This window comes from Colias philodice, chromosome 10 (assembly GCF_061535455.1).
Source record: "Colias philodice isolate Cphi_HAF_F1 chromosome 10, ilColPhil1 Martin Lab GWU primary, whole genome shotgun sequence".
Classification (NCBI taxonomy): Eukaryota; Metazoa; Arthropoda; class Insecta; order Lepidoptera; family Pieridae; genus Colias; species Colias philodice.
Window position 1 is genome coordinate 6789517 of NC_143095.1, and position 10741 is coordinate 6800257.

A 10741-nucleotide genomic window follows, 5' to 3' on the forward strand; every position below is an offset into this window, starting at 1 on the left:
TCTACAGTAGTGTGCGTGACTTTTGCCAAGCGAAACACGACATAAAGCACGACATCTAGCGCATAGACTATATACTTATTACAGATCTAGCGCGTCAATGTCTAAACGAAAGGCGATGTTTAGACATTGACGCGCTAGATGTCGTGCATTCGCGTTCGTTATCTTATGCATAATGAGCATAATTCTAATAAATCAAAGTTCTGTGTAAAAATTGAGTAATTTCATTTCCAATCGTTCAAAGAAAATAACAATAAAATAAAATAAAACTAATGACCTTAGAAACTATGTTTTTTTTATTTATTACTCATTATTGTTCGTCCGTCGTAGGTCTGTAAACTGTATTGTACACTGAAGGTAAATGGTACTGTAGGTACTTTAGTTCGGCGTCGTCGCTCGTCGGCTTGATATAAAATTACATTCTTGATTTCATTGACACGCGCTATGATTTGCGCGCGGAATTTCTTGTGTTGTGAATTTATTTTTGTATGCTATGCATTTTAATTGATTCAAATTGCAATGTTTCTCTAGTATGCATTTGAGACTATATTGTAAATTGTAATAATTGATCGTGGGTATAGTAATTAATTATTCTAATAACGCAATTAGTAATATATGTATTTTCGGTGGGATTCAAAACAAAAAATTGGCCCGTGATTTTTATGAAATTTCACCACATTGCAAATCACATCAATCATAGTTCATACACATGTATGACGAAAGTGATTAGTATTGTGGCTAACATTGACTCATCAGTTCATCACTGAAACCAGTGATAAATCAGTACCTATATCATATTGTGTTTGAATATTTTTAAACAATGATATAAGTATACAATTATTATAAATCGGTAAACTATCAAAGTAATCACAAACTTGCAAACATTGGTAAAATGTCCAGTAGTTTATGAGCCAATTATATTGACCGACCCGCGAAGGCGCAAAAAAAACCGAAATTTACTTATTAATAATTTATTGTAAAAAAAATTACATGATAAATTATTCCTAACTTAAACTATGTCCCTCCCGTTCAATGTTGGAACAAAGAGTGCTCGTCGTCCACGGCGGAGCAACTACAGCGTCGCGGTGGCGATGATTGCCGCAACACTCTCAGGAATCGCAGGTGTGCGCGATGTCGCAATTGCTAACAGGTGCAAGTCCTTCTTGGGTGGCCCCATGCATCCTCTAATGGTTAAGGCGTGTATATACAGTACATAACACCTCCCTCCTGAAGTTCAGCGATTATTGGCGGGCAAGGCTCGTTAATATCGCTGAAATTTCACACTCCGCCGATTGATGTTCTATTTCTTCTTTTTGATTACCATGAACACTCGTAGTTTTTGGTTTTGATGTACGCACTCTCCGTACGACGTACCATGTCACTAGGGCAACTGCACTCGTTATTAATATAACATATATCGGTATGATGGAAGGCTGCATATAGAGAATCTCGTATCCGTTGTTAGTACTGATAGGCATTTCCATTGATATAGCTCTGTTACTAGCGTGTAATTTATCCAAATTTATCGAATTCAACTTCAGAACTTCTTCATCTGTATTATATTGGCTGGAATCTGGCAGGTTTGCAATTTTGATTATCTGTCCTTTGATATGGTCTTCTCTATTGACTATCTTGAAAGCCTCCGTTTGAAGAATGCAGTTTTTGGGTATTGTGGCTAAGTAGCTTCCTTTAATGACGTCATATTGATCTTGCGAGCATGATAGGTGAATTTTTGATGGCTTGGGGAAACTGATGACGTAGTGGGCGTCGTCTAATTTTTCTAGTGCGGGTGCTCCGAGCTCCACAGGCGTGAAGAGACAAGATGCGACGACTCGTTGCGTGGTAATAAGGTGATACACGCAGTCATTTTTGGATCGATAATGGTTCAGCTTGTCCTCACATAGATACCCTAGGCCAGACTTCGGGCATTCTGCCTCCATGTACATAAAATCCTCGTCGTGAATTGCCACAAAAGGATAGGGTGGAATTAGGACTTTACTATCTTTATTAGGAACTATGGATAATTTAAATAATTCAAAGGTAGCAGGAAGGACAACCGGGAACATAAAAACTATAACTATATTTCTATTACTATAATAATAGCCTAGTTTAACTAAATCAAAATATTCTCTATAATTAACTTGAGGGATTTGATCTTTGCCATAAAATTTGTTTAACTTATTTAACATTTCTTTTAGTGAATTTGAATTGAACATAAGATGATGCGTACTTTTCGCACGAATAAAACCTAATAAATTTTCTAATCTATGTAATTCCTCAGATATATCATCAATGTTATCTGATAAAATTGCTACGCGTTGAATTAAATCGATGTATATAGTAATGTTTAAATTATTTTCCTTTAAATCATTTATAGCTATTTCAATTTTTTCCTGATTTTTAATTAAGTTGTTTAAAATGTCAGATTGTTGGTTTATCCAATCTTTACTGAGGCTTATATGATTATTCATTTCTGTGACCAATCTATTTTCATTATTTTGTAATAATTTAATTGCGGTATCATATTTAATTGCATCCGTATAGTCTAGGTTACCAGAAATACTTTTTATTACTGAACCTAAACCATCTATGAGACCTCTCTTTTTGCGATTGGGTTCAAAAGTTTCTAACTGATTTGATAATTTAATAATCTTATAATGTAAGTGTTCGATATGTGAATTATATAGCGAAAATAATCTATCGTGCAAATTAGGTGTTAATGAATTTAATTGATCCTTTACTATGGTTATACTATCGCGAATATCTTTTAAATTAATAATTTGCAAAAATGAATGATAATGAGTGACAATTCTTGCAGTTCCAATATTAAATGGTAGTATACCGGGTCCATCATCCAAGCTACTCAGGGTGGGATCCTCCGCTTGAATCAGGCACAGGATCAGAGGAAGGATTCTGTAACAATTTAGGTACCCTCTTAAGCCTAGATTTAGCAACAGCGCCATATTTCTTCTTAGTATAGATATGAATAGGTAAATCAGCTAGTACGGTATCGTGCGTAAAACGCGGTGCGGTCTTTTGCCGTCTAGCCCTAGGATTTCTTACAAAAATTTGTTGATCTGGATAATACTGTATTTCGGGTTCGCGGTTCCTATTAATGTTTTCTGTAATTTGAGTACGGCGTTCCAAAGACGATTCATTAATAATTTTGAATACTTTGTGCATACTATCGCGATGTTCTTGCATATATTGCTGTAAGACATTTTCTGATAGATCGATATCTACAGGATCGCGGGGATCTAAATGACCGGTTATAATGTCAAGAGGCCTGCACTTCGTGAAACTGTGGATCGAACTATTATAGGCAAGAACAGCATACGGCATTAAGTTAATGATTAATTCACTACGTCGTTCAAGTTTTAGTAAACGTATATGTTCTAATAAAGTTGAGTGAAGCCGTTCTACCATACCATTTTCGTTAGGTGCATGAGCTAATAACTTATGGTGATTTATTCTATGAAGTCTTACAAATTCACTGAATATTTGGTTCGTGAATTCAGGACCTCGATCCGTTACGACAGTCATAGGTAAGCCATGATGTGTACTAAACGTCAAAAGAGCCTGAACTACGCTTATCGCAGTTGCGTCTTTTAAACAATATGCTTGAGCATACTTAGAGAATGCATCTATTATAGTGAGATATTTCTGGGAATCAATACTAAGTAAATCGAGATGTACTATTTCAAAAGGCTTTGTAGGAGGAACTACGATTCGAAATTTTGGATTTACTGGAATTCTATCATATTTTCCTTGACCACATATGCTACACTCATTAATATATTTAGTTACAGCTTCCTTCATTTTAGGCCAAAAGTATTTCCTAGATAAAGATAAATGAGTTTCGTTAATTCCGCGATGGTTAGTTTTGCCTTCATGATAATTTCGTATTATTTCCTGTTGCTTAAAGTAATCTTTGACATTTTGCAATTCTAATTTTGTAAGAACTAAATCCATACATGAACTTTTAAAATTAGCCTGTATTATTGGAACTATAGCACACATAGCATCAGGGGGATGAACTAGAATTGCAGTTTTTATCTTAGGATCTACATATTTTTTAATAAGTGAAACTATTTCACTATCAATATTCGCTTTGTTAACATTAATATCTATCTTAGTATGATTTTCAAAAGGTTTTGAAATTATAGGCTTACTCGGTACTCTATCTATTAAAGTAATAACTATCTGTCTCTTAAATTTATTCAACGGGTGATCTGTTATAGGTACATCTAAAATTGGGTTCTCCGCGTCAGTATGAACTGTGACGGTGTCGGAACTTGCTGTAAGAGTACCTGATTTCGAATGTGCAGTAATCGTACTTGAATTTGAATTAACAGTAATTGTATCTGAACTTCTTCTTATTAATGAAGGTGTTGTTTCTGTTGGATTAACCGCTAAAGAATCTGTTTCCTCATTGTTAATTTGAATACGCGATAAAGCATCGGCGTTACAATTTTGCTTTCCCTGCTTATAAATTACAGTGTAATCGTATTCGCTAAGTTTGAGCCTCCAACGTGTGAGACGGGAATTAGGTTCCTTTAAATTCATGACCCATTGAAGGGGCCTATGATCAGTCATAATTTTAAACTTTCGACCAAAAAGATAAGGGCGGAAATATTTCGTTGCCCAGACAATTGCTAGTAGCTCCTTTTCAATCGTACTATAATTAATTTCGCTTCTATTAAGTGTACGTGAAGCGTACGCAATTGGTTTATCGGAACCAACGGGGCCTTGAGAGAGTACAGCACCGATAGCTAAATTCGACGCGTCAGTTGTAAGAATAAATTCTTTATTGAAATCAGGATACTGAAGAATTGGATCGTTCATTAATAATGTTTTACACCTATTGAAACATTCAATGTAATCTTTAGAAAATGTTATCTTTGAACCCTTTTTTAAGCATTGTGTCATGGGTTTCGTGATTTTAGCGAAATCTGGTATGAATTTCCTATAATAACCTAATAGACCTAGAAATCGTTTAATGTCGGTTGGAGTTTTCGGAAGAGGATACTTTTGGATGGCAGATATCTTATCTGGGTTAGGCTTTATCCCATCTTTGCTAATAATGTGACCTAGATACGCGGTTTCGAGTTTAAGAAATTCCGATTTATCCATCTGTATTTTAAAGTTGGATTCACGCAATCTCTGAAACACTTTTCTAAGATTAACGATATGCTCCTGTAAAGAAGTGCTAAACACTATTATATCATCTAGGTAAACTAGACAAATAGAATTTTGCAAATCTCTCAGTACATTATCCATTACTCTTTGAAAAGTAGATGGACTATTCTTTAGACCCATGGGCATTTTTAAGAATTCAAAATGACCATGTTCTACACTAAAAGCAGTTTTTGGAATATCAGCCGGGTTCATTTCCACTTGATAAAACCCACTTGCTAAATCTAGCGTTGTGAAGTATTGACAGTTACCCAATTTATGTAAGACATCTGTGATATTAGGAATCGGATATTTGTCATCCAAAGTTTTCTCATTTAACTTTCTAAAATCAACAACTAAACGCCATTTAACTTTGCCGGATGCATCTGCCTTTTTAGGTACCACCCAAATAGGAGAGCTCCATGCTGAATCTGATGGTCTAATAATACCTTGTTCTAACATCTTACTTATCTGATTCTGTACTTCCTGCCTATGAATAATTGGATAGCGATAACTTTTCGTATAAACCGGTATTTCATCCTTAGTTCTAATAGAATGTTTAATTTTATTCGTAAATGTTAAGTTTTCGCCTTCTATATAAAATACATCCGCATATTCTGAACATAATGACTCTAAATTTAAACGTTCCTCATTATTTAAGTGATCAGTACGCAAGCGAGATAATACCTGTTTCACACGGTCGGACGAACGTTTGGTGCGCGTGTACTCGTTATTATAAACCTCGGCACATACTGGTCGATCCATTGAAAAAATTACATCATTACGGGTTGGATTAGAAATTTCCACGATAGCGCGATTGCTCCTCGCCTTCGTTAAACATTCAGAAATATGACAATTACATATAATTTGTTCCGGTATAATAGCGTCTCCATTCTCAACATCTACGGGTAATCTAACTAATTTACTACTTCCTGCGGGTATGACGTCCTCATAAAGATTAGCGTTCCGTGAGTCATATACTAATAACCGATTCGTAGCATTGCAAGTATTTAAAGTTTTAGTTTTATAATTTATTGATGCTTCCCATTTATCTAACAAATCTGAACCTATTAAGCCGTCGAAATAATTGTGAAATTTATAAACGAAAAATGTGATATCGTCAGGGTCATTAAATTCAGGAAAACTAGGTAATGTTATAGAATACTTATTACGTGTTACAGCATGAACATTACTTACTTCAAAGGGATCATAATTAAGAGTAACGTCAGGAAAATATCTCTGTACTGCATCGGGGCTAAGAAAAGATTGGTTAGCTCCAGTATCAATTAACAATTTAAGTGGAGGATTACGAATTTGAATATAAGGAAGTTGACGTTGCGTGTGTAGATTTAATTCTATTTTGGTTTTTCTAATTTTGGTGGATTCGGAAAATCCTGATCGTGTTCTGAACGTACGTCACACGTTTCATCAGAATTTTCAGGTGCGTCTGTCTGTTCGTAATGTACATAAGGTTCATATTCCGTACAGTAATATTCATTATTATAATAGTCATCTTCATAAGGATATAAATCGGTACAATAATAATCTTCATCTAGATATTCATTATGATTCATCTCCCTAGTCTTAAAATAATTACTCGGGGGTGGATTACCAAATTTTGACCAATCATGAGCGCGTGCAAAAGGTGTCGGTGGTAAAGTCTTTGTCACGTAATGGCTAACGCCACTCATAGGATGCGGTTTCGGTTGCGCGGGATGTTTAGGCTGTAATCTGAACGTATTGCTCTGCGGGTTATAGTTAGGGGGTGCAGCGCGGAAAATTTGCATAGTACGAGTTGGACGTGCTGGTCCTTGCGTATGATTAAAATTTCGATTAAAATTTGGTGGCTTAAATTGCGGTCTAAACGAATGTATAGGCTGTAGTTTAGAAGATATAGGTTCCCTAAAATCATTATGTCTATAAAACGGTTCATGCGAGTACGGCATTCTAAAAGGTACGTGGGGTTTCCTATCAAAAGTTTCATTACGTTGTTGAAGGTATAAAGTGCTTTGTTCTTCATTAACGTATTCTAATGCCTTTTCAATGGTTGCGGGGCGCATGCAACGTATGCGTGAGCCTAACGGATCTCTTAAACCACGTAGGAAAGCCTGTAGTGTTAATTTTTGATACAGGTCCCTTTTTGCCTCACGAGTAGTAACGACTGTTTCATGTAATGCTATATACGTCATTATGGTACTAAAAAGATGCTGACATCTTTCATAGAACTCTTGAGGAGAGCTACGACCTTGCGTTAATAAGGCTAAATCGTTATAAAGGGCGGTCTCATCTCTATGGTCAGAAAAGTTATTAACTAATACGCTTCTAATACCGTGCCAAGTAGTAGGTATACCATTTGCATTAATAACTCGGGCTGCGGGCCCAGTAACTTTATTTAAAATACCATTACATAACGCGGCAGTTTTTAAAGTATTTCCGGGATCTTTATCTATAAATTCCTCAGCTAATTGGTCACTTAAATGTATAAATCTTGTTAAAACGTTAACATTACCATCGAATTCTGGCAAAAGTCTAAGCGCATTAAAAATTTTATCCAAATCTGACATTTTAAATATCTGTATTACCTATATAAAATGTATTAAATTTAATTAAATTTATTTACTTCGTTAAACTAATATAAAAAAATTAATAATCTTTACCTAATATATTTGAATTATAAAATGAATTAATTAGTAAAATTCGAAAATTAATCAATTCGTAATTAATTGATATTTAAATTTATTAATCTTTTATCAACCTAATATCTATATATTTGAATTTTACAAATTGATTTTGTAAAATTCTACAATTAATTCTCGATGAATTAATATATTTTAAGCCTACGCACTACAGTTCCTCGGTTCCCGTGAATGGGTAATCTAGGAAAACTTACAATCTAGGAGTGGCAAGACACTAAGAGAATTAGTGTACTTACAGGATTTTCATTTCGGCCTTTCCTGCAGTATCAATGTTTGGATACCCTTCGCGTTGCGGCGGCCAATGGTGTAGGTTCTGGATCCCCGTCGTCGTCCCTCCGATGGAATAGCGATACTCGATGCTTGTAGTTTCGCGTTCCGAGAGACGGCTCTCAAGGATTATCCACAAGACTGCGCCAATTATATTGACCGACCCGCGAAGGCGCAAAAAAAACCGAAATTTACTTATTAATAATTTATTGTAAAAAAAATTACATGATAAATTATTCCTAACTTAAACTATGTCCCTCCCGTTCAATGTTGGAACAAAGAGTGCTCGTCGTCCACGGCGGAGCAACTACAGCGTCGCGGTGGCGATGATTGCCGCAACACTCTCAGGAATCGCAGGTGTGCGCGATGTCGCAATTGCTAACAGGTGCAAGTCCTTCTTGGGTGGCCCCATGCATCCTCTAATGGTTAAGGCGTGTATATACAGTACATAACAAGCCTATTCATTACAATCAAACAAACAAACAAAGTTTTCCTCTTTATAATATTAGTGTAGACAAACACTATGAATACGATCACGAATGCAAATTCGGGGATTTTCTAATTATTGCTAAATAATAATTGAATTCGTTTTGAAATACTCTATAATTTTTAGTGTATAAATAGACATTTATAATGTGGTGCTCATTTTTTTTGTACTGCTAACGCTATTGTAGGTACCTATTTTCGTTGTTTTATTTCAAGTGAACACGGCCATACAATTTTGTCACGAGCCGCCTATGATTGTAGGTACTTTTGTTAGGCTCCTTCGTCGTCCGCGTCGGCTCGAAAGTTCTTGATTTCATTGTCACGCGCTATGATTTGCGCGCGGATTTTCTTGTGTTGTGAATTTATTTTTGTATTATTATTATTTTTTATTTATTTTTTTATTTTATTGATTCAAATAAAATATTTCACTAGTATGCATTTGAGACTATATCATACTATATTGTATTATGTATAATTTATCGTAGGTATAGTTATTCTTATAACGCAGTTATATTTTCGGTGGGACAATTTGACCCGTGATTTTTCTGAAATATCACCACGTTGCAAATCACATCAATCATACACACGTATGACGAAAGTATAGTGGCTATAATTGACTCATCAGTTCATCACTGAAACCAGTGATAAATCAGTACATATATCATATTTTATTGTGATTGAATATTTTTTAAACAACGATATATACAATATTATTATAAATCGGTAAACTACCAAAGTACTTCCGAATTTTCAGACAGACAAACAAGTAGTTTGAACACGCAGTTTTCTTATACTAGTAGCAAAAATCAAAACCATAATATTATGTTTCCCTACTATATTTTACTAAAAGTCGAGTGCGTCGAAATCGTAAATAATAATATGTTTTTCACCTTCCTGGTTATTTTCCCATAGTAAATAGTGTTTTAGGTTTGTTGTTGTAGGTAGGAATAATAATAATTATTCTTACATGTTGGTTATGAAATGTATATTGAAATAATTTACTTTTACAAATCATTAGTGATATAAGTTTTGAGTGAAAATGCTTGGATCAGCATAATATTATATGGTACTTCAAATACATGTTTTGATAAAAAAAACAATAGTGTAATAAAATAAAACTGCGTTTTATTGTAATCAATGTTGACAATTTTAAATTCCAAAATTATTGATCAATAAAATAGTTTACACCAACAAATATAACTTTTATTTTTATAACAATCGTTCATAATATAAACCGTAGCAGGTGGCGTTTTGAAGTTCTGTCTACTCATACAGAAAAATGGAAAACTTGTTTTTTTTGTAAACAATTTATTACTCATGTTGTTTGGCAACTCGAAGCGTGGTCGTCCGTCGTAGGTACTTTTGTTCGGCGTCGCGTCGTCGTCCGCGTCGCGTCGCGTCGGCTTGATATAAAACATTCTTGATTTCATTGACACGCGCTATGATTTGCGCGCGGAATTTCTTGTGTTGTGAATTTATTTTTGTATGCTATGCATTTTAATTGAATCAAATTGCAATATTTCTCTAGTATGCATTTGAGACTATATTGTAATAATTGATCGTGGGTAGGTATAGTAATTAATTATTCTAATAACGCAATTATATTTTCGGTGGGATTCAAAACAAAAAATTGGCCCGTGATTTTTATGAAATTTCACCACATTGCAAATTATATATTATACAATTACAATTACAATTATTATAAATCGGTAAACTATCAAAGTAATTACAAACTTGCAAAATATGCTTTTCCGAATTTTCAGACAGACACACAATTTTATTAGTTTGTTTTAGCAAAGTAGGTACCTATACCTATACGCTTACGTCGCGCGTCGCGTCGTCGAAAACGGTGCGCCCAGAAACAAACATGCCTAATTCAGTTACAATCCTTTTTTTGTTCCGTAATTTATTGTATTTATTCTAATACGATTTTTTTTATTCGTCGGCCAGTTCTACTAGGTATAAAAAGATAAAATTGAAATATAATTATTGTAGCGACAGCCATATTATGTTACTATGTTTTCGTAAATATGTTTTTCACCTTCCTGGTTATTTTCACATAATCTTATCTTCTTATATATAAAAATGAATCGCAAAATGTGTTGGTAAGCGCATAACTC

The 10741-nt window shown here is 34.5% G+C and overlaps 1 protein-coding gene across 1 annotated transcript; it reads right to left on the bottom strand.

The window, feature by feature from the left end:
* Window positions 1–952: 952 nt before the first annotated feature.
* Window positions 953–10425, bottom strand: LOC149485248 (uncharacterized). The gene is made up of 2 exons (XM_089699985.1): window positions 8105–10425; window positions 953–2910 (listed from the first exon to the last, which is right to left on the bottom strand). The coding sequence occupies exons 1-2, from the start codon at window positions 8113–8115 to the stop codon at window positions 1239–1241; spliced, it is 1683 nt and encodes a 560-aa protein (XP_089556111.1). The 5' UTR covers window positions 8116–10425; the 3' UTR covers window positions 953–1238.
* Window positions 10426–10741: the final 316 nt, after the last annotated feature.